This window comes from Tachypleus tridentatus, chromosome 13 (assembly GCF_004210375.1).
Source record: "Tachypleus tridentatus isolate NWPU-2018 chromosome 13, ASM421037v1, whole genome shotgun sequence".
Classification (NCBI taxonomy): domain Eukaryota; kingdom Metazoa; phylum Arthropoda; class Merostomata; order Xiphosura; family Limulidae; genus Tachypleus; species Tachypleus tridentatus.
The window spans coordinates 102655095-102681816 of record NC_134837.1 but is presented as its reverse complement, the minus strand read 5'-3'; the positions used below and the strand labels follow the sequence as shown (position 1 = coordinate 102681816).

Here is a 26722-nt window from a genome sequence, read left to right as displayed (position 1 = left end):
CAACAAAAATAATCAACTGTTTTTTTTTAAATCAACAAGAGAATTAAAGAGTTAAACTATATATATTCTTTATAAAATATAGCTGGCTTACGTATCTTTCCTTCGTATTTGTATTGTATAAGACTTGTGTATAATTTAATTTATGTTATTTAAAATGAACTTTAAAATTTCCGTATATTTATCATATGTATACACGTGATTTTGCTGTAGCACTACATCAGCGACACACCGATTAATGGGAATATAGATTTAGATAAACGATTAACAGTCCATGTTTGTAATGTTTAGAAGCTATACAGCATCATATGTATGTATACACACACACACTACTATTAACGTTACTACATCATGACAGCACATACAGCTGTATAAACAACGCGTAATATTTATATTCAAGAGAAGAAAAAATTAGTTTGATTTTAATGTTTTTTGCGCATGTTAATACGATATTGTTGTCTCAACAATGCCATTTTTAACTAAGAAAGATAGTGTTGTTTCAACAATGCTATTCTGCATTCTCGATCAATTTTACTTTTTTTCTTAAAGATTTATATTTAATTGATTAAATGTTAATACTAAACCATTATAGTTTGTGTGTATGTATACTGATCTAACTTTGATGAGACATAAGCCGAAACACTGAAGATTACAAACAATTTAAACTGGTTTCCTGGAGTTGGCGGTCACTTATTTATATTAAAAGAGTGTACTGTATTAATACAATAATTACTTTAGATAAATACTATGGACAACTACGAAAATCAAACTCTGGGCAGTAAAAAAATGTGCTATAATAGGTATTATTTTAACACTCGAACAACCACTTACTCCAAAAAAAAAACAACTTTTATAAATGCCTGAAGAATAGAGTGTTTTATTATTATTATTCCCAGGTAGTACAGGTGTTTTTACTAGCAGGGTCTGTTTTACAGCCTGCACACCTATCTTCTTGTGTACGTCCCCAATAAATACACAATCAAAACTTCGAACCGTATCAGCCAGCAATATCACTTTTCCAGTAGATGAATAACACCCCTCACCCCTCGTACCCACCCAAAGGACCAGCGGGAGGTGTGAAAGCTTCTAAAGCTAAAAACCTGGTTTCAATACCTGTGGTGAACATAGCACATATAGCCTATTGTGGTGTTGTGCAGATAATTACAAAAATACAAGAATATTAACTTTCAAATCGGAACAGTTGCATGCATGTAACGGTGTTTCATTAAATACCACTTTTCTATTAATAATGTTTTTGCTGGATGACCATGTCATAGGACTTAAGAACAATTTGATTGGTTTCAGTATTTGAATGGATATAAAACCATACTCTGCTGAATATAAAATATATAAACGATCAACAGGTGACAAGCTATATTATTAACACACTCCTTCACGATGATATCTGGGTTGCTTGTATTACTTCATACGTGTTTTTTGCTGAGTTGAACGAATAAAAATAAATTTTGATAATGAAATGTACGTGTTAACGTAGAACTGTAGTACATAGAGAGTGTTTATGTAGATTTATATTATACATTGTTCTATTTTTAATAACGATTTTCATACGTATGCTCACATTCAGTTTACGCAACAGTCGGGAATGCATATAAATGATTGTCATGTTAACTGATGTATCTAAGTTGGTCAGTTTCATGAATCTGCAGTTATAACGTGCCTTTTACTTTTTCTCACTGTTCTATTAAGTGTCTTCCTTATAGTGTTCCATTTACGAGAGATTGGAATATACAGCTAAGATATTTGATAAATAAAACTTCGGAACTGGTTGATGTACATTTTACATACAGCGCAAACTAAGATGGTTCAAAAATATATTCAAATCTTATTTAGTAGTTAAGTCATTTGCTGATTTATCAGTTTAATGCGAGGCTTAATATTAGAAAAATCAAAGAAATGCATTCGCTTTTTACATGAAAATTGCAATAGAAATGATTGTCCATTAACATAGTCACGAGTATATATCTAAAAATGATAACTGCTATATTTTTGAAACAATTTTTGAAAAGTTCCACCCGTTTAAACACTAATAGTAGTCACACCTTTGCTAAACATTTCAAATGTTAAATAACATACAGGCTTTATTTGGCTGTAAGTCTAAGAATATTTATTTATTCTTTCATTTCTACAAGATACTGAAATACGCCTATATGTATTATCTAGTATTTTAACATGAACTTAAAATACAATACCTTCTATAATATGTTTTACATTTTTAGTTACAATAAATCATTAATAATTTTTTGTATTGTGGAAGAAGTTATTGTTTTGTTCTATATAAACAATCTTATATATATATATTTATTTGTAATGCGTGTACACGAATATACAGGTGTTACTATGATAGACACAACGAGAAGAGGTTTGCGATAATTATTTTCTAAACTGATTGTTCTGCGTGATTTGTCAAGTTACTAGAATACATTAACTATAATATAACTTATAATAGTTAAAGAAAGGGAAAGGTTTTTTCCGCCTTTCGAATAAATACTTATTTCGACCAACTTTTAAAAGCATCTATTAAAAAAAATACTGATACATAACATGATATTTTTGGTGAATATTTTATCAGAACTTTTGGATAATGTCCATAAAGTAAAAAGTAAATTGCTGTGACCCATACAAGGGCTGTTCAAAAAATACGCGGACTGACGTCATAAAACAAAATGTACTTTATTTAGAAGTTACAGGTCTGGGACCCACCCTTCAAAGTATTCTCCTCCCCAACGCACACACGTATCCCAACGGTGTTTCCACTTGTTGAAACAGTCCTGGTACGCTTCTTTTGTAATGTCCTCCAGCTCCTTCGTCGCATTTGCCTTAATCTTGGGAATCGTCTCAAATCTTCTTCCTTTCAAGGGTCTTTTGAGTTTGGGGAACAAGAAAAAATCGCAAGGAGCAAGGTCAGGTGAGTAGGGGAGGTGGGGAAGAACAGTGATCGAGTGTTTGGCCAAAAACTCACGAGTTCTGAGGGCTGAATTTCGCAGCAACGCGGTGCATCTTCAATTTTTCGGTCAAAATCTCGTAACAAGATCCAACTGATATCCAACACTCTTCAGCAAGCTCCCTGACAGTCAGACGTCGATTTGCCCGCACAAGGGTGTTGATTTTGTCGACGTGTGGGTCGTCAGTCGACGTGAAAGGACGACCAGGACGCTCATCATCTTCAATGGACTGTCGACCATCCTTAAAACGTTCATGCCATTTGAAACATGCCGTACGCTTCATAGCAACATCACCGTAAGCCTTGTTAAGCATAGCAAAGTTTCAGTCGCAGATTTTCCAAGTTTAACATAAAATTTCACAGCAAGTCGCTGCTCCTTCAGGTCATTCATTCTGAAATCCGCCAAACGAAAAAATCGCACTTCACTTAAAACCGCGTAGCTAATACACAAATGAAGATATCTGCAATCGGGAAATGGCGTCGTAATCAGCTGATCTGTGCAAACCTAGCGACACCAAGCGGATTCCCCTGAAACCAACAGGAGCCGCGCAAATCAAACAGTCCGCGTATTTTTTAACAGACCTCGTATAGTGCCACTATTTTTTGTTAAGCCAAATTGGTGTACACTTGCCAAGCATAATTTTACTTAGAATTCAATTCAATAATGTACTACGCGTATCATAAATGAGAAGGGCTAGATAAATAAACATGTTTATTCTAATTCCACTGAGCAGATGCGAAAAACAACATTAGTTAATTGCAGTGTATATTTAAATTACCGCACACACCTGGATCTTTCCGGATGAAAATCAGTACGCTTAAAAAAGTTACTTACAGGAAGCTATCAATATGGAACAATAGGTATCCAGTTTTGTGAGATATGTTGATGTCATTGATTTTGTTGTGTAATGGCCATCATTTATTTCCTCAACTAACGTTTGACGACTACTTATCCGATTTTGCTGATGTAGTAAGTTGCGAAGAGACACCCATTTAACAGCCTAGAGGTTGCTGTGATTCCTCAACTTAAGATTAAACAGGTTTAGTAATTGGGTTTTAATACGATTATCCATCTACAGCTTATTAGAGACAAGACTGAAAAGTGGCTTCTTCTGCGCGGGACTAGGATAAAAGCAAACTCCGCTGACGGTGAGACTTTTATCACTTTAAGGGTCATTCCCGACTTTTTACATCTACGATGGCATAGGGACAGTCACACTTTGTTCAAGTGCATGGATATAAAACTAATATCGCGGAACAGACAAAACGTTCTATTATAACCTGTTATGCAAAATAACTGTTTCTAAGACATATTTTATAAATTAAACCTATTTACCTCAAAGTCCATCACAAGAATTATTTCATTTATGGATCTCCACTTTGTTACAATATTTTGTATTTTGAGAAGCCAGCCAAGACATAAGTGAATATTCTATTGATTTTGTGTGTGCGTGATTGTAACATCTTTTGCTCTCAACCACATCAGTTCAATTTTATTGAATGTAACATCTTTAAACACTTTTTATTATTTACGTCCACTCTATTGTTTGAAAATTAATTAACTGTTTACGCTATAAATGACTCTAGCGAGGGTTTGACAAACTATTTTTTTCAACTATGCCTGTTTTATTATTCAGAGGTGTTAAAATATGAACAAAAGTAAATTTAAATGATCAAACAAAATTATTATCCAATAATACTTTGCTTTCTAATGATCAAACAAAATTATTATCCAATAATACTTTGCTTTCTAATGATCAAACTAAATTATTATCCAATAATACTTTGCTTTCTACCCTATAATGAAACGAGAATAGATAAAACGAACACTCACATTTTATATCCATTATATTTCTCTGTTTTTTATTTGCAGTTCGAGGTTTTTAACGCGGATCGGTTCCCAAAGAGTTCGTGTTCAGCTATAAATAAATAAAATACACGTGCATATGTATTGGCTAATTTCCTTTGGTTCCTAGGTAATAAAGTTAAATATAATAGTAAGCATTTGTACTGATTTAAAATAATCCCACAAGTCAGTCAAAGCAGCAGTCAGTGTTTGTCAAAGAGATGGTAATGATAAAGCAATACTCTTTACGTGTATTTTTATGCTATTTTAACTAAAAAAACGAATATGAAGTCGCTTATGCAGTAAAAAAGCTGTTAGCCGGCTCTAAATTTGGTACCGATGAACTAAAAAGAGTACTATTTGCCAAAAAACTTACGCCTATTTATAGGTTTCTCTAATCGAATAATTGGATTTTAATATAATTTTTATAAAGCGCCTGCGGCTCCAAAGTTCTCGTAAAATCTTCGTATTTCTTCGTTACATGCAATAATTATTTAAAGTTAAGTCAAACAGATATATGCAAGTGTTTCCTTTAAAAGTCGATGTCTCGCTTAGTGTTATAGTTATTTCATAAATATAATGTATTATAAATCAAACCACGATTAGAAATACATAACTGAGGTTAGAGGTCGCTTAGCTATGTGGTTAATATTGTGCTCTGTTGATTCTCTTATTTGAAGCATGGCTAAAGACAAAATTCTCTTGGATATCCTGATTCTACTTGTTCCTCACTTTCTATGTCTTGTGTGAGAGTTTCCTTTAAGCGGATTGCTTTGACAGTTCACGTAGCTTACACTATTTTTGTCGCCTACAGTCCAGCACTAGTCTGCTCTTATCTGGATTTCTATGATTTTATTCCGCGATAAAGACGTTCTTGCAAAGGTGCGAAGAAGATAATGGAGAGGCTTTGCATCTACTGTCAAAGAGGGCGGAAGCGGAGAGATTCTATTAAACCGATTTCAAGTTGAACAAGAACGGTTCATTCTAAGAAGATAATTTCTAGGAAGCTTCTTAGTCTCTTGACAGAAAAAATCAACTAATTTTCAAAAGTTACTGGATTTGTGCCTTTAGTATTGTCATTCACATTGAAGATAGCACACTCTGGTATCCTACAGTCGTGTGTCTAGGCTTACCAGCTCTACCTACTGCACTTTAACTTTTTCAGCTATACTGCTTTTAACCAACAGTGTTGACTTATTTATCCTCTTAAAACTTTAGAAATTACGAACCAAGCACAAAAACTATATAATGTTCTTGACAACTATGTAGTATTTATTCGCCCCCCATCCCAATGGTCCAGGAGTATGTCTGTGGATTTACACGGCTAGAAACCGGGTTTCGATACCCGCGATGGGCAGAGCACAGATAGCCTATTGTGAAGCTTTGTGCTTAATTCCAAACAAACAAACATTTATTCATAAATAAAACATTTTAAAGTAACCTGATAAATTACGCAAGTTCGTGTTTGTGCTGACAACCGATAAAACGTAACATGTGAAAACAAAGTAATTTTTTGTATGCAGATCTTTACAGCATTATTGAAGTGCAAAGTACCAAAGAGTCCGCTAACATTGTCTTTGTAGTGTGGCTTGGCATGGCCAGGTGGATAGGGCGCTCGACTCGCAATCGGAATTGAAGGTCGATGGTATCGAATAACCGTCATATCTAACATGCTCACTCTTTCAGCACTGAGAGCGTTATAATTTGACGGTCAATCCCACTATTCGTTAGAAAAAAGTAGCCTAACAGCGGGCAGTGGGTGGCGATGACTACTGTCTTCCCTCTAGTTTTACACTGTTAAATTATGGACAGTTAGTGCAAATAGTCCTCATGTAACTTTGCGCGAAATTCAAAAACAACAACAACAAAAAAACACTATGTAAGGATTTCACGGTCTCCAATATTAAAGCAGTATAGAAGTCATCTTCATTTTTTCTCTAGAAAAGATAGATATGAAGGGCTACCTAGCATAGACGCTCTATCTCCGGGGTGTAGGCCAGTTCTCATCTATCCAGAGCGTCCCAAAGTCAAAAATCAGCGAATAGCTAAAACCTATATTTCTTATTTTCGTTCATCGTAATTTTCTTCAGTAGACTCAGCGCCGACCTAGTTCTAGGAGTAACTATAATTTTATCATAATTTAATAAAATAAAACAGTTTTCACGATCTTCCACTACCTATATTGTTACTGTTTTATGCAAAATAAAAAAGTAAACAAATCATAATTCTAGAGATAATTCTTTGAAGATATTTATTTTTTTTACATTACTTTGGTGTTTCCTTATAAAGCTCAAATACAAGGTGAAATAGAATTACCAGCCAATAACAGATAAATATTAGGTATATGCAATATGAAGAATACTCAATGCTTTGTACATTATACAATCGTGGCCTTTAAGGAACCAATGTCTGTATTATGTATGAATCGAAGACGTAAAAATAAATTAATACAGTTAATCAGGAGCTAGATATGAGGAGCTACCTAGCATAGTCGCTTTATCTCCAATATATATCCAGAGCGTCCCAAAAGTCATTGAATAGAGCAAAATAGTCTTCACGATATTTAACTACCTATTGTATTATTATTCTATGTAAAATTTATAAAGTTTTAAAATACATTATATAACCTTGTAAACAAAAAACGCCGTCTTATAAAAATGTAAACGAACAACTATTGAGAAACAATTTATCCTTAATAAAACAAGCTATGCAAAGCTAGCAACTGGACTTAAAAATGAAAAAGAACTAAGCAAGATAGGGGTAGAAGTAAACATAACACTTAAGCCGGATAATAATCACACAGCAGACTTAAACGTTCCGACTTTATATGAAGAATAAAATACTTACTTTAACGGCTTCCTCACTGGCAACACAAATAAAATCAGAATTTCCAATCGTAAAGTGTTGCTCTATTGTAAATTAGTCAAAAAAGTAGTATTCTAAAGCTAATTAAACGAAAGGTATAATGATTGAAATTGATATTTTATCAAACACCAAGTTTTCGAGAGATAAAGTGGGGAAGCCAATAGTGTAGAGGTTGTATTCTTCATGTAAAGTCGACATGGCTTACATTCTTAAATGTGACTATTAGCTAAATCAAGTTATATACCCACTTCAATCTTATTTTGTTACTTATTTTCAAGTTTACCAGCCAACCCTACATAACTTTCTTATTTTGCAATAAATGTTTTCTCTCATACCTGTATAATAGAGATATAATCATAAGAGATATTGAATATAGCTTATGATCAATAAGTTGTCACCGACCAGTACTTATATTGTAAGCTCTGCTAGGTATTTTACACGAACAAAGGATCTCACCAATCAATGTTATCTATAATCATACTGTACGCTCTAGTAGCGGATAACTACATATTGAATAAATAGTTTTAGCGGCTTTTTTCCGCACTTGAAACATAGTTGTGATAAGTAACCTTTTGGGTAAAATGATTAATATGTGAATATCAAATGCAGATACAACACCTAATTTAGAGCAGGCATACCTGGACATTAAAAAAACAAAAAAATTATCTATATTTCAGTGTTGCTGATAAACATTTGAATCGTATATACAAAGGATAATGAAACTGGGAAGTTAATTAGGAACACAACTGCATACTGAGATTAATGAAACGGCTAGAATAGAGTGAGATAGAACTGCCCTCACGATGAACGACTGACCACTAGAGCTTTGTTTGAGTCTCGGACCTCGGATCCTTCAATCTGCAACCCAACACGCTAAGAGGAATATACATGGTTCTTTAATACTTTAGGTTACTTTTATGGGGGAAATGACAATACGTCTGTGTGAAACTTATGACTGAATTTCTAAGTATCATAAGTAAGATAATACATGTTTTGGTCAAATACCTGTAGATCCATCATTACATGATTTCTAATTTTTAATGTTCTAAATGTATTTATTATTTTATTTATTATCTATTACCAGACACTTTTGAAGGTTACCCTCTCATTTTACGAAACAAATGGACAAAATCAGTTAGAATAGCGTCTGAACAAAATTAACATATGACTAAATTAAAATTTTTCTCAGTAAACACGCAATTTTACAGCTACTTAATACAAGTATTGTCCCTTAAACATTTAGAAGATAATGAAATTTTATTGCATTAAGAAAAACTATAAAGTATGTTACAAGACATTGGAACATCAGAAATGATAAAAAATATATAATAGTAAAAATGTTCAAATATATAAATTCCCATTAAATATATACAGATAAGAGGGTAAACTAAAACAAGTTAACTAATTATCCACTAAGGACTAGACTAGGTAAGTAGGTGAGCATCATATCAAGGTGTTTTAATAACCAAGTGATGCAGAGTTTAACCTATGTCGCTAGTTTCATCTAAATCTCATCTCAAAATAACATATAAAGAATTCTTCACACAAAACGTTAGAAAGGTATCTGTACTGGTAACTCTCTCACATCCACCAGACTTAACTTTTCTTCGCCAGCGCCACATATGAGATAAAAAAATTGATAAGAAATATGGGTGGTCAAGCCAATAACGTATCGTATCACATCCAAAGTTGCCATTTATGGGAAGGTAGTCGCTCTTAATGAAATACTATAAAAAACAGCAAAAACAATTACTATAACCGCAACACTGTGGGAGTTAACTAAAATGTATCTCCTGAAACTGGCATTCAACTCCATGATGGCCAATTACTTACGTAAGCAGCATAATAAAGACAGAGATGTCCAGGTTAAAGCTTACTATTGCTATGAAAGTCTCTCTATCTCTATTTCTATATATGTATATATATATACTGTTATCTTGTATGTGTGATGTTTTTATCTGCATGCATAAAAGTTGGATATTTAAAACATAATAACAACATACTTTACTGATAAAATAAAAAAATAACTAAATTTTACGAAATTGGATCACTTAATTTTTTACTTTTTGTCAAAACTAGTGTGAACTTTGCACCACTGTTCTTTACATATTTCGTAAATATTCACAATTTTAATGTTATATATTTCACGCGTCTAGACGGTTTTCCAATAATGCTTAGTGCTTTTTCTTTCTAGGCGATTTGGAACCAAATGTGCTGGCTGCAGTCAGGGGATATCCCCCACAGATTTAGTTCGAAGAGCTCGCAACAAGGTCTTTCATTTAAAATGCTTCACCTGCATGGTGTGTAGGAAACAGCTGTCAACAGGAGAAGAGCTGTATGTTCTGGACGAAAAGTGTTTCATTTGTAAGGAAGACTATCTGAATAGTCGACACAATCAAGGTGAAATTTGTTGTTGGACATCTTTAAACATAATATGATTATGTTTTATCTTAAACTTAAATACCAAAAGTCTTTACGAAGCTTAAAACGTGATTTTTCTTTACATATTTTTCTTGCAAAATAAAACGAAAGGATAAACCTAAAAAAATGTATTATTTTTTCCATTTCTAATTTTTCATTATTTTAAACAGAGGAGGCTTGATAAATTAATTATTTAATTCTTTTCGTGTAAGTTCTATTCTTCACAAACTCATGATTTCACCTCGTGTCTCTAAATTTGCTTATTCACAATGTCATCCTTTTGTATCTCAGGACAGCTGGTACGGGTATTAACACTTTTACTAATACAGCAGAGAACAACGTTTCGACCTTCTTAGGACATCTTCAAGTCAAAATGTTGTTCTCTGCTTTATTAGTAAAAGTGTTAATACCCATACCAGCCTTCCTGAGATACATTTTTACTTCAAGTGGTTTTCTCGTCATCGTGAAGTCACAGTTTTATTCACTGTCTCTAAGTTTTCTTCTTATCATCCATGATTTAATGTTATGTTTTCTCCTTGTAAAACCATGTTTTACTATTGTGTCCCTTAAGTTATTTTTATTCAAAAGCTCATTATCTATTCTCGTGTCCCTAACCTGCTTTTTGGACTTATGATTTAATCCCGTGTCACTAAACTACAAAAAAAAGCTGTAAATTAAAACAAATTGTGCCATTTCACAACGAAGAAATATTAAGTTTTCCAAACACAAACTTTCGTTAACTGTAATACAACTGTATGTTGTAGTGCGGCAAATAGATGTTTTTGTGTGTCTTCAACATCACAAGTGTGCGAGTTTCAGTTTAGTATTTTAATACATTGTTTTGTTGTAAAGACACATTTTTAACGAGTTCTGGTTTGAATCTTTCGGACATAACTTACGATAGACACGAATATCATTCTTCATTTGAAGTGATTTAATAACGTTTTTATGCAGTATTTGGGTTACAGTTTAGGCTCTTAAGTGTATGCCTAATTTACTAATAAGATTGATTAAGTTTAGATTGTATAAAATTCAACACAAAATTGTTCACCAGTCAAAATATTTTTGTGTTTTGTTTTGTTAGCCTGGAATGATTGTGTTGTTTCTAACTTGAACTTCTGTAGGAGACAGACATCCACACGGCAGACTTGTGTTTCACAAAACATGAGTTGTGTTGTTTCTAAGATTTCCTTTGACAAGATCGTGATTTCATCCCTTATAGCCATAAGTTTTTTTCTCTCCTCTAAACCTGACACATTTTTTGGTATCTCTTTTCTGTGTTATGTGTCTCCTTTCCAACTTCATCCTTTCCGGAGGTATTATCAATTGTTCTCTTCCTCTCTTATTCTCTCACTCTAGTTTGTCTTTCAGCAGTTGGTTCAGAAACAGCAATCACTCAATTTTGCAACATCTGTTTGTTCTCCACAAATCTTTCACGTCAGGAGTATTCTTCTGTAGAAAGGTACAGAAAGAAATAGTGAATAGCTTGGAATTTTAAAGGTCTAAACGCATACAGTAAAAATTCAATACTGTGGCATTTGTAACTTAATTGTAAATGTTTCAGTGTGTTAATTAGAACGTAGACATCTTGCCTAATTCTAAATTATCAAACATAGTAGGTGAAACACCAATTCAATAAATATGTTTAACTTCAAACAGCAAATAAACTGAAGTACAAGAGGAAAAATGTATTACAACCAATTTAGAATAGAAAACACGTGAACATAAATAAAAAGAAATAGAAAGATTTGCTAGTCATCCATAATCTAGTAGTGTAAGACTAAAGGGAAGGCAGCTAGTCATCACCACCCACCATCAACTCTTTGAGCGATTATTTTACCAACGAATAGTGGGATTGACCGTCACATTATAAAGCCTTCACGGCTGAAAGAGCGAGCAGGTGTGATGGGAATTCGAATCCGCGACCCTCGGATTACGAATTGAGTGTCTTAACCACCTGGCCATGCCGGGCCTGAAACAGAAAGGATAAAAGTAAAACGAAGCGATACACGTAAATTATTTGAGATATCTGCTATGTTAATACATGGAGTAAACTACAGCGCTTGTCTAGAAATAAACTAACAAACAAACAAAACCTTTAAAACTGATAGTAAGGTGTCCATTCTTGTGATGTAAATATTAATAGTTATGTGGTATAGCAAATCCTTATATTTTTCAATCTTGTTTAGAAGACTGTGTCGTTATATTTTAGGGAGGTATATTTGTCTATTCATATTCGTGCAGAGAAACCATTACCATCCATATAATAACAAGTTAGACTGTCGTGTAGATATTTAACTCACCGGTCAATATAACCCGCCACATTTAGCGAAGGAAACGTTAAAGAAAACCTTGAAGTTTAAATCACCATTCATAGCAACTCGGCAGTTTCAACTACTGAATCTTAATGAGGGCCTCGGGTCATTGTAGCTCTTTACTACTGTGATATTCAAGGTTTTATATCAGAATAGGCAAAGTTGTTGTTGCTCAAGTTTTTAGCGCAAATATAGACAATGGACTATCTGCGCTTTCTTCACTGCGGGGAATCAAACCCTAGATTTAGCTTTATAGGTCCGAATAGTTACCGCTAACCCACCAGGAAGCAAATGAACAAAGTACTGATAGCTCTCATTCACAGGAAACATAATTTCTATATTGAATCCAGAACTATACATGATCTGTTAACAACAACAAGAAATGAAAAAAAAAACACTCAAGTTAAAAATCTTCCGTTTAGTTAAGTGTACACAGCTTTAATTTTCACTGGTAAAATTTTCATATTATCGGCCAAGAGTTAAACATTCTTATAACAATATATATATATGTATATATATATCCTATATTATTTCGTTTTAACGCAGAACCATATAATGGGCCATATATGTTCTGTTTACCGAGTGGAATCGAACCCCAAAATTTTAGTGTTGTAATTCCGTAAAGTTACCTGTGACCCACGTTGGTATCTTTTACATAACATTCTTGATAGCTTCTAAATTTTTGTTTAAACGTGTTTCGTTCTGATAATACATTAATCATTTTACATTAATGTGCAAACTCTTCTTAGATAATTTGTAACGGAATACATGTTGTGTAAACTCTCTTTAGATAATTTGTAACGGAATACATGTCTGTGTAAACTCTCCTTAGATAATTTGTAATGGAACACATGTCTGTGTAAACTCTTCTTAGATAACTTGTAACGGAATACATGTGTTTGTGTAAACTCTTCTTGATTTCGAGCTGCGGACGAAAGGAAAGGAGGGCAGCTAGCCAGCAGTAGCCGCTGCCATTAAAGTTTGACACTGAACCGAATCAAAGCATAGTCTATTACTTTTGTAATGTGCCTAAAGTTCAAAATTTGAGCACTATGCTTCGCAGCCATTCCCAAAATCCAAGTTAAAATTGATCGTTAACAAACGTGGATGTGATGTTTAACTTTATAGAAAGACCCAAAAAGAGCGAAATTCTCTTCTGTTGTAAGGTTCATTCTTCTAATTAATTTAATAACTAAACTATGACAGAAAATTATAAATGCAGAAATTATTGAAGTAATGGGATATTAGTATTGTAATAATCATACGAGTGTAAATCGGGGAGTTCGTATTGTAGACACAGTTTTGCATTTCTTTAATTATAGCTTTGATATGATTTTGTCAGTTTTTCTCCCTCTTTACTATATCCTGTGGACACCCATGCTTATAAGGACTTCTTAAAGTGTAGTTATAGCCTGGGTTCTAACTCTTTACAAACTTAAAGACTGGTAATTATAGTTTACACCCTTCAAATGGTTACAAATTACAGAAAACAATCATATTAAGTGAGTTGTAATAATAGCGTTTGGGCAAAAGGGGATGGTTTGGCTTCAGTTCGTTGGCATGGGTATTTGCATTCAAAGAGTGAGGCTTCCGCAGAAGAAACTTTCTACAGCGGAAGTTACGTAATGTTTTAGGTAAATCAAACGAACTCGATTGTTGACGTGCACTGGTACATGGCTCGTGTTTTAGAAGTTTGTGAACATTGCAGGTGCTTAGATTATATATACGTAAAATTTACAGTTACACAGTACTGTATCAACTCTAGACATAAAATATGTGCTTGATAGTGGTAAATCATATTTTTAAATAGTAAATAGTACTTTGAATGATAATTTATGTAGATATTTCTGCATATAAATATACGTAAGCACATTAACGTTCAATGTAGCATTACTTAGTTACTGTCCGCGAGTGTAGAAAGCGTAAAGATCGTGTTATGTATTGGGTTGAGGAATAATTCGTGAGCGTTTTTTCAAGTTAAACAAATATATTCATAAATGAAATGCTTTCACAAAATATTTCATGTCATTTGGTAGATAATTTTTTGCTCTAATAGATGGTGTGTTTGATTTTCATATGTCTTTAATTTTTGCTTTCATTTTCAGCTCATTAAATGGAATGTCAAGAGGACAAAATCGAGCATTTTCGACACCATCTGCTTTTCGCATTTAATTTCTTGCAATTTCGTTTAAAACAATGCATACTATATACCAAGGTATTACATGAAATAAAGTATCATAATAAATGTTTTGGGTGTAATGTGTTCATGCATTGAAGTATTGTATAGTCTCGCATGTAATGCTTGAATGAAATTATTTAAAAACGCTCACGAATTATTCCTCAACCTAATAATACATCTACAAACAAAGTGTGGAATGGGTTTTAAAAATTAGCTATTTTTAATTTGAAATGACCAATAGTCTGTTTGCGCAGGAAATAACGCTAAAGAAAGAGATACAAAAGCGTTTAGTTGAAAAAAGTTCAGATGGAACTGGTTTCTTTTCTGAATGTCTAAAAACAAAGAGTAGTAATATTCGAAAGTATTTTAAATTGTTGTTTTTGTAATTATTATGGCAGTTTCTTCATGATCAACAACTTCAAAATTTTGTTTTTTCTTTGATTTTCTTGTATTAATTCTGTTGCAATGATTAATTTTTGCTATGATTCTTAAAGATTCTACTGCAATGGTTTGATTTTACTACGACTCTTAATTAAATATTCGGTTGCAATGGTTAATTTTTTGCTAAAACTCTTAAAGATTCTGCTGGAATGACTAAATGGCCCAGCATGGCCAAGTGTGTTAAGGCGTGCGACTCGTAATCTGAGGGTCGCGGGTTCGAATCCACGTCGCGCCAAACCTGCTCGCCCTTTCAGCCGTGGGGGCGCTATAATGTGACGGTCAATCCCACTATTCTTTGGTAAAAGAGTAGCCCAAGAGTTGGCGGTGGGTGGTGATGACTAGCTGCCTTTCCTCTAGTCTTACGCTGCTAAATTAGGGACGGCTAGCACAGATAGCCCTCGAGTAGCTTTGTGCGAAATTCAAAAACAAAGAAACAATCAATAACTGATTTTTGTTATGATTCTTAAAGATTCTGTTGCAATGGTTGAATATTTTGTTACGACCCTCAACGATTCTTCTGCAATCATTGATTTTTGAAACATAGGTCATAAAGTTTCTTATTTTGTTTTAAAATAATCATATATCTGAACATATCATGCTAGAAAGCATGGATAATTTTTCATTATAAATATTTGTATGTCTTAATCTTAATAAATAGAACCAATAGCCTAATTTTGCACATTTTTTTCCATCCAGAGAGAGCTGTTTTAGAGCTTTTAGTTGTTTAAAACACTATTGCAAAATATTTATTCGTTTATCATATAATAAAATAAAACAATTTTATTAGTAATAAAATTGTTAGTAATGTATCTAGAGCGTAACCTGAAATATTATTAACAATGTTCTAACGCTATCATTTATTTACTGTTAACGTTCATTCGACAATACTATACTAATTTGTATTTAGTATCAGTTTACACAATATTTTTGTTCAACATTAATGTTTTGTTTGTTTGTTTTTGAACTTCGTGCAAAGTTACACGAGGGCTATCTGCGCTAGCCGTCCCTAATTTAGCAATGTAAGTTTAGGGGAAGGCAGCTTGTCATCACCACCAACCCACCGCCAACTCTTGGGCTACTCTTTTACCAATGAATAATGGGATTGACCGTCATATTATAACGCCCCCACGGCTGAAATGGCGAGCATGTTTGGTGCGACCGGGATTCGAACCCGAGACCCTTAGATTATGAGTCGAACACATTAACCCACCTGGCCATGTCGGGCCGCAACCTTATTAATATGCATTATGCTGTTAATGACGTTTAAATGCTAGTATTCATTTACTCTTTAAGTTGTTCCAGTAATTTATTTTTCATATTATTTTGTTCATAGTGTTCTTTCTAGGGTTGTAATAATTATTTCATTGCTTTTAGTATATTAATTTATTGTTCTTTTATTCTAACATTTTCTGTTGTTATTACCATTATTTCGTTTCTTGAAATATTTTATTGACTTATATTTTGATGCTACAATTATTTCATTGCAAATATTCTTAGATGTTAATATTATTTTACTGCTTGGAATCTTAAACGTTGATACTATTTGTTTGCTAGTGTTCTAAGATCTCAATATTATTTTATTGTCAATATTCTTAGATGTTAATATTATTTTACTGCTTGGAATCTTAAACGTTGATACTATTTGTTTGCTAGTGTTCTAAGATCTCAATATTATTTTATTGTCAATATTCTTAAACGTTAATATTATTTTGCTGCTTGTGTGTTTAAAAGCTAGTATTATTTTCAGTCTCACTATCCGTTGGTAACAGAGTAACCCACGTGTTGGCGGTGGGTGGTGTTGACTAGCTCCTATCCCTCTACTCTTACACTGCTAAATTAGGAACGTCTAGCGCAGTTAGCTCTTGTGTAGCTTCACGAGAAATTCAGAAACAAACAAACTGCTGTTATGAAAGTCACATTCAGCATTAAAGACAAGACTATCAAGGTGCAGTACAACATTAACTCTAAAGAAACAACAACAAAACAACAACAACAACAAGCAAGCTAGCAGATTTCCGGTTGGTGAAGCAAACAAGAGAAGCCTTGATTAATTTAGATTATAGTATCACAACTATGTGATCGTGTTGTGAGTGAATATGTGAAGTAATGATTAATACTCAGTACTGTTTGAACTATTTCAGTCATTAACATGTGCACCTTTACTAATAATAGTAATTTATCTGAAAGGTTTTGACGCCTTGTATATTATAGCACATTGTTGGTATGTGCTAGTTGCGTGACAGTAATCTTTTCAGTTCTACCAAGACACAGAAACAAAATATATAACCATTCTAAATCTATAGGAAACACACGCATTTGAAATAAAATATGCATAAGTACCACATATTCAGATATCGTGTGAAGTAGAACACAGGTAGACAGATAAACATGGAGATAGTTTTGAAAGGAAATCTTACAGTGATGAATCAACCAACAAACAAAAGAAAGTTATTTCTTTCCTATTGCATTAGTATTACTCTTACATCTTGCCATAAGAACCAATATTTCATATGGTCTTCCCTTCCCACCATCTAGCACCGGTAGCAACTTGGAATGCAGTTTGATATATGTTTCTGCTCATGAGGCAGATGTTCTCGGGACAAGTTCTTAACCGGGCTACCTTGTTTTATAGTTCCTGTACCTTAGCGTGGAAAGACTTAAATCTCATACTAAAAGTTCCCGCGAAGTCTGGGAGTTTGATTTTTTTAATGCCTAGCCGATGGCATCACCTCAGGGATGCTTGAAGCCAATTTTTTTTTATAATTTTCTCACGTGGTTTTCTACAACTCTCTTACGTGTTGTTGCTCAAGGAAGACAAAATCAACCTAGCGTGTGGAAGGTCTTTATAGAATTACGTCACCTACAATGTTACGTACTTCACTTTGATTTGTCAGACACTTTGTATCCTGTTGAAGCCTGATAATTATGTGGGCCCAAACGTTAAAAGGAGTCCCCTCTCTCTTCGTTATTTATCCGCATTGGGAGATATGTTCGCCACTCTTCATTACATGGTGGGTGGTATTGACTAATGTCTTTAGAGTAAACTAAAAAATTGTTAATTAGGGAATCTCAAAACATATTCTCCACCATGACAATTTCGAAAGTAATATATGTTTATACCATGGTAATTTCTAACTTAAAGTTTTAGATATGAAATATTTCGAACAGTACGAACAAAGGAATGGTTACGTAGAATACAAAGTGTCGAAGGGCTCAATATTTTCTGTGCAAATATTCAGAGAATAAAAACAAAACCTTCAAAGGATCAGAAAGCAAACCTAGGTCAAACGATATAGAAAGAAATCTATAACACAAGGTCAGTAAACAAAATCACATGACCAGATCGGTAAATTAACCTACCTCATAAGGTTAATGAATAAGCCTACATTACAAATAAAAATCATACCTTACGAAGTTAATCAAAGTTACACTCAAGTCAGTAACTACATTTAACTTCTTACATCAACAGCTACTTTTGTAAAAAGAAAATACATATAAATATATATATATTGGCACAATGATAAAAGAAAAAAAAATACAAAAAATGCGTAAACCTATACAAATAATATGATTTGTGACACATGATTTCAGTCGCTCAGAGAGGACGAACTACAGATTCGTTTCGTCAGCAGAACTCTGCAAACATTTTTTTCCAGGACATTGATATTATACCGATTCGTTTAGGCCTAATTTAAAACACCATTGGAAATTTCGCAAGCATTCTAAACAAATTTTGAACTGAAGTTAAATATGTGAGTATTTAATACGTTTATTGCTATGATTGCATGACAATGCAATGCTGTCATGTTTTGAAAAGTAAACAATTTTCAAACATTATTAATTTGTTATTTATTCTTAAAATGAGATTAAAATCTTCAGTGAAATCTTAAACTTTAAAATTGCTTGTGAGCCCGGAGATGTAAACTAAATATAATATGTGAGAACACTAATTAATCAGATATTACTAAGACTGAAAACAGTTGATGGGAGTAGAATGAGACGATTGTTGAGTGCTGATTATGGGTAACATTTTAATTCTTTACCCTTATAACCAGGACCCGGCATGACTAGGTGGTTATGGCGCTCGACTCGTAAGGCGATGGTCGCGGATTCGAATCTCCGTCACACCAAACATGCTCGCCCTTTGAGCTGTGGCGGCGTTATAATGCGACGGTCAATCCAACTAATAATTAAAAATTGTTTAATTTTCGAAACATGACAGCTCACTGTTATGCAGTCATAGCGGTAAACGTATTTAATACTCACATATTTAACTTCAGTTGAAAATTTGTTTAGAATGCTTGCGAAATTTCCAACGGTGTTTGTAAATTAGGCCTAAACAAATCGGCATGATATCAATGTCCTGCAAAAAAAATTGTCTGTAAGGTTTTGCTGCCAAAACGAATCTGCAGCTCTTCTCTCTCTGAGAAACTGAAATCATATGTCACAAATCTATATTACTTGTATAGGTTAAACATTTCTTGTGATGTTTTATTCTTCTTTCATTATGTCAATATATACATATACATATATTTTACAAACGCAGTTGTCAATTCCATTATTCGTCAGTAAAAGAGCAGCTCAAGAGTTGGCGGTGGGTGGTGATGACTAGTTGCCTTCTCTCTAGACTTAGACTGCTAGATTAGGGACGGCTAGCTTTGCGCGAAATTCAAAAACCAAACCAAACTTATAACCAGTCAACACCTTTTCCTGTTGTGCTTGCTTATCTCTGGAGCAGTCTAATACCACAAATAAATATGAGTTAACGCCTAAAATACGTTTAACCTAAAGATTCTTGTTACAGTTGATGATTCAACTCATTCTGAAATAAAGTGACTCATGAAAGCTATTGTATATCTTTCCGTATCTAATATTGATATTGTATTTCAAAGTGTTAGAGACAAATTTAATTTGCTTTCTTGTGTCCAGTCTTAAAAAGTTTGTTTGAAATTAAGCACAAGGTTACACAAGGGGCTATCTATGTTCTGTCCGCCAGGTATCGAAACCTGGTCTATAGCGATGTAGACCGTAGACATACCGCTTTGCCACTGAACAGCATCTCAAAAGTTAGGTCGTTGTACATCATTGCATAAGGCATATCGTCGGCATTTGCTATTCTACTACGCATAGCTGTAACATACCTTCAAGGAAGTCTGTTTCGACGTTAACATAGGCTACTACGTGCATGTGATGGTACAGACAGTGGGTTTCAATAGCAAATGTCACCAATCTGTAGTGAAACAGTGGAAATTATTATCAGCTTATTCGTGCTCGTTATAAAATTGGCATTGAACATCAGAGCTATCTTGTGATGTAAACATTAACCCCAGCTTTCATATGCTCGAGAGGAATCATACAGTGGACATTAACACAAGCTGACACCAGTCCGGGGCGAAACAGACAGTGGATATGAACACCATGCAGCTGTCTCCTGCCCGTGATAAAATAGACAGTTGACGTCATAACTGAGTAGCACCTGTTTATGACGGAACAGAAATACAAACACCTAGCAGTTTTAACTAGTCTGAAAACTAAATACCTTATCGAAGTAAATTCTTCAAAATGTTCACGCACTTTACGTATTATTTATAATTCATCAACATCTAAAATGTTGAAGAATGAAATACGGTGTAAAAAATATCAAACACACGTATAGCGTTGTCGATTTTGTCTAATGTGACGGTACTGTTTTATCTTCAAACCAATAATTGTAATCAAAAATGCAATATGTTATTCCGTCCAACATCATAAGCCAATTTAAAGGTAAAAGTCTTAGTATACTGCTATAGCAGTATCAATTTTGTACAAACAAAATTAGTGTCAAATTGTTTTCAGTGTAACTCGTGTAAACTGAGCTAAGTACACACTGATCTTAGAAGTGTTGAGTGAACGCAAACGTTCACGGTTAATGCTCACTAGGTGTAAACTGAATAGAGTTTGTTCATTTACGGCAAAACTACTACGGCTACCTGCCGCTGTCAGTAATTTTGAACTGCCGACCAGAAGAAAGGCAAAGGATGGTAGCAGCCACCGCCAGTACATGAACTGCTCTGTACCAAGGAATATTGGGACTGGCCATCACATTATAAAGCCTCTACAGACAGCTATAAGACCGAGCATTATCGGTTAGGGTTTTAATCCTGCTAATCACAAATTGCGACTTAAGCGCCCTCACAACCAGACCATTTACAGTTCTGAATACGAAGGTCGCTAGATTTGTTAAATTCATTGATTTTAAATTAACGCATTTGCAAGGAACAAAAACGCTTGATATAATACGAGATTTACCACCTTTTATACCAATAAAAGAATCAATTTAATATTATTTCGTACGTTTAGTGAACAACTTATAGCAATGGTTATGAATTTTGGTTTATTTTAAATTTCGCGCAAAGCTACAAGAGAGCTATTTGCGTTAGGCGTCCCTAATTTAGCAGTGTAAGCCTAGAGGAAAAGCAGCTAGCCATCACCACCCACCACCAATTTGTGGACTACTCTTTTACCAACGAATAGTAGGATTGACTGTAACAATACAACTCCCCTATGGCTGAAAGGGTGAGTATCTATAGCAATGGTTAGAAATATAATAGTTTGCTTTTTTTGGCGCAACTTGTACCGACTAATAAAATAAAAAAAAACAACAACAGAGAAATAGATGAATTGGTGGGATTTGTTTCATTTGATTTATCATTATAATCTTTGTGAAAATACTTATTAACGTATTATCATATCATTAATAAAGATAAGATTTGTTTTATTTGTGAATCACTTTTTTACTGCATGAATTGTAGTAGATTATCTTGATTGAAGTAATACACATAGTCACAATTACATACAGGTATTGTCCTTAACACGTCTGAGTTGTAAGAATCGAGAGCAGACATGGCATTCATCATACTCGAAGTCGTAGGTTTCTGTGTGCTGGGTCATTGTCGGACGCCTGACAACCGACTCACGGGGACACTGCTATCTGTGTCTGTGGTGTTCAGTGATACCCCGCCCCTATCATCGATTCTTTCGATCGTCGGGGAAAAAACGTTAAGTAATAGCGGGCATTAATAGAGGCGGTGGTTGATGCGCGCGGCACGCACAGGCGGGGAGAAAACTTCTCTCAATGAGCTCTGCAAGTAAGAGAAGTCATGGTGTGTTTAAAAAAAGGAAAGTTGACATAGCGTGCTAACCTTCAGCTAACACAGATTGTTCACGTTTTATAGGGGCGGGAAGAACAATATAAGACAACACTGCAAGTACAACACAAGGGATGGAACCTACCACTTGTATTTCTGCAGGTTGCCTTCGCGCGCTTTTACAGTATACAACGTTATGCTTGATTTTGCTGTAATATTTCCGCGTTACATACACAAATACTTCCCGTTTTTTAAGACCATTTCGCTGTTACGTGCTACAAGACAATGATCTATTTGGTTATATTGTATCTTAACAATGACGAGGACGTTAAGTTTAATCTATGTTAAAGAAAACAAATCCACAATATTAACAATTTAATGTAACAAAAACACACACATAATCACGTGAAAAGTTATATATATTTTTCTGTCTTTGTACATTTCTTTCTTTTTCAGGACCATGAATATTGAATAAATTCTAATCATTGTAGGTTTCAATATTCTGGTATTTGCATTTGTGACGTTATGTATTTCTAGTTCATATGTTATATAGGAATGTCTCCAACAATTTATAAGTTATTTATTTGCGAACTATGAAGTTAGTTCACGCAAAATCGCTTAAATTATTTACCTATCAATCAGTTTATTTCAGACGTCATCAGTTTGTTTGTTTTTTCAAAAGAGTAAAAGACCGAAAAAATGAGTCTTAATAAAAAATTTTAATTTTTATAATAATTGACTTTTCTGTTACGTTACGTGCAATATTGATCTAATCGTTTCGCCAATAAAAATATTGAGACTTTTTACGAATGACCAACTTGAACAAATTTCTTAATAATAAAAGGTTTTTTGTAGCATTAAAAACCTTACCATTTCTAGGTTATATTAATTATATTTGCCTATTGTCTTGAAATAAATGAAAAACGTCTATAGCAAGACCAATGTGATTTTATTGACTAAAGCGAATAGCTGATCAACCTACAAATATGAATGTATTAAAAACAATATAAGCTGATCATTTTACAGATGAGACTTCGGTAAATGAAACAGAACTTGGTCATCCTAGGAATACTGTTCACAGCTTGTTGTGTATACTCATGCATCTAAGCAAATTGTTGGAGCGATGCTTGGTTCGTATTGGTTGGCATTTTACAGTCCCTAGTTTGATTTTTGTTTCAAGTTGCTTGGCAAATCATGGTTTTCAGTATAAACTGCCGTGTCAGTATAGGGTTAGGCTTGGCCCGTGAGAGACAGTCATTTTGATTCGAACGTTAGCAAGCTATTTCATGCCTTGTATTGTTCTAGGCCATATAATGTCACTAATTCATCACATATTCAACCTGCTGTATAGATGGTGTTTTAGTATAAATCAGTCTTGTGATGTATGTTCATCTGTTTCAAGATCTCTCTCTCTTCTTCTCTTGACTTGTTTTCTCTCATTAATATCTGTCACCTAACTGGAATGTGAAAGAGAATCGATATAAATCACTACAAGGACAAAGTTTGGCTTCAGCTTGGAAGTGTTTTTCAGAACATAAATATGGCGGACCTCTTTGTCAGGCTGAATTGATCTATTTCAAGGGTGCAATGCTGTCTCTTTCATAGATCTTCACACGTCTTTATTCATACTTGTAATTCATAGTTTTATCGGTTCAACAATTATTTCGCTTTCCAAATTCATTTTTATTTCATCTTTTATTTTTGAAATTTCAAATTGAAAAAAAAAAGATTACTTTAAACAAGTGAAAATTCACCAAACAAGCGGTTTATTAAATTAACAAAAGTATAATAATTAATGAACAACTGTAGACAATTCTGCAACGCAAAATCTGAAAATTACAATCAACTTTCTAGAAAATATACTATATATTAAATGTCTCTCTGATTTACCTATATATCTATAATTACTCTGTTGCATGCACAGAAGACGTTAATTTATTTAAATAGTGATACTGTCATTGTTTACTTTGTAAACATCAGTAACATAATGAGCTAATGAGTGGTCCTTATGTCTAAACATCTTTCTGTTTTATTAAAAATTATTCTAAAAGTGCAAAAACTAAACTTAAATATTTGAGTACACAACACTTTATCTGATAGCTTTGACTTCACTTATAGCGCATTGTATTGTTTAATTCACTACTGTATAAACAATTTGGAAAGTAAAGATAATTTTTTCTTTATAAAGATACAACAAAAGATGTCGTTAGGTTGTGAGTTTCAGTCATGTGCTGCATGCAAACCGTGTAATCACGTGTAGCTCGAGGCACGTCGTTTAATTTCAATTTCGTGATCCATTCATTTATGCTGTTTGTACCATAGATAAGCCTAAATGGATATTAAAAATATCAGCCAAAATTATAAATTTTTATGGGAAACTTATCATTTTATTTAAACGTTGAGTGTCGATCTAGTTTTCCCAATACGAATTTGGTAAAGAAACTTGTACATATATACGTATAATTGAATCAAAATTATTTGTTTTAATCACAAAACCAGTGATTCAATAACAATTGACTAAGAAATAATATTTCGCTCCTTCTCACAGAAAAACTTGAAAAAACAGTGAATAGTAACATATCTGAAAGTTGAGAATACCACAAAACTAAAGTTTTAGCAAGAAAAATAATTTCATCATAAAGTTAAAATTACCAGTTGTCTTCTCAGCATTGCAGATATATTCTACAAGGAAAAACACCATGGATAAAATCTCTTTTTTTTTTTTTTTTTACATTTCCTTTCAATAACACACACACGTAAATTAACTATTATACCAGGACTGTCAACCTATGGATTAATAATTCGCGTCTCAAAACGTGCTCTAAAAATAGAGGGTCAAAGCCCATTACCATGAATGCTCAGAAAAGAGTAGCTAGAGAGTTGGCGGTAACTGCCTTTTCATCAGTCTAACAGTTCAAAATTACGGACTGCTATGAGCAGATAGCCCTATCGGAATGAAAATTCTAAAACAATCAAACATATATACGTGTTCGAGTGAATGCGTTACTTTCTTCCTATTTTATAAACAAACCTGAAAACAAACTTCTTAAATTAAATTTTTAAAAAATGAATAGCACTGAGGCGAATTTTGCTGAGTTTTTGAGAACATAAATGCACGCTTAATAAAGATACGGATTACGTAACGTGTCAGATTGTCACTCTAACTAGAAATATGTCTTCGATCTACAAAGAGTAATTAATTAAACCCATTGGAATAGATAATTAGAATAAGTTGAGCGGGAAAGTCCGTCTCATATACTGTGTTTCTCCGAAAATAAGACAGCGCTTATATTAATTTTCACTCCAAAATATGACACTAGGGCTTATTTTCGGGGGATGTCTTAGTTTGATATATTAAAAAAATGAAGTTACAAAGTAATACTATTAAACTAACCATTTAAAATAAACTATTATTAAACTATTAAACTAACTGATTAATACTTAAACAAACTAATTAACTAACTATTAAACTAATTAATAAATTAATTTTTTTTTATTTCTTTCCTCTTCCTGCCACCCTTAACTAGGGCTTATTTTAAGGGTAGGGCTTATATTAAAACTATCCCCAAAAATCACACTAGGTCTTATTTTATGGGTAGGTCTTATTATCGGAGAAACACGGTATCAGACAGTTACATTTTTTGTCCGATACAAGGCAGAATACCTCAAATATAACAATGAACTACTGACTGTAAGACATCAGCAAAGTGAAGGTTGTCAGTATGTCCTGAGAGATCCGTATCCAAGAACAAAAGTCTCCAAATATGATTCTGTCATTGACTTTAAGTCACGTGCATTGATAACAAGTGGTGTTTATAATTTTTTAAAAAATCTGTCGATTCTTTTTTTGTTATTAAGCACAAAGGGGCAATTGTTGATACAATTATGTAAGACATTTAGGCAGAATGTCTTACCTGAATATCCAATAAATGTACTTCACAAATGTTTTTGTATTATCAGTACTTTTCTGTAACCCAGCTTGCGGATCTGTGTGAGATAAATTAAATGAATAGTATATTATAAATGTATTATTGTTGTAAGTACGACACATGTTTTAATACGGCACTTTTATCAGTTCTACGTACATGTTTCAAATCTTATGCTCTTATTGATATCAATGACATATAGGCTTCTTCAATGTTGACGCTTTATCGTTTTTCGTATCATATTTAATATTTAGATATAATACTTCGTTATGGTAATAAAAAATCTTAGTTTCATTTGAATATTGGTACTATGACTTCGTGAACATAAAACTTGTCGGTCTCTCTAGAATTAAAATCAAAGTGCTAGTAACGAATCACTTAAGACATTATTACAAAACATCAGTCTTAATTCACATGATAACCTCATACCAACCACCCAAAGATGTTAACTTCAAAGATTAAATGGCCAAACAAATAAATAAAAACTCAATAACGGTATAAAATTGTTAGTGGTTAGAAAAGTACGGCATTCTTAAGCAGGCAACATCCAAGTTTTGTACAGATAATAAAAATAAACAAAAATAATGAATACTTCGAAATTTAAATTATAAAAATGCAGACTTAATATCATGTTCGAATCTAG

General features: G+C 33.4%; 1 protein-coding gene across 1 annotated transcript in view; it reads left to right on the top strand.

The window, feature by feature from the left end:
- Window positions 1-26722, top strand: part of LOC143238934 (LIM/homeobox protein Lhx1-like) — a 131854-nt gene that overhangs the window by 5545 nt on the left and 99587 nt on the right. Inside the window, exon 2 of the mRNA XM_076479590.1 lies at window positions 9865-10070. Coding sequence (XP_076335705.1) covers window positions 9865-10070 — 206 coding nt within the window. The remainder of the gene's footprint in view (window positions 1-9864; window positions 10071-26722) is intronic.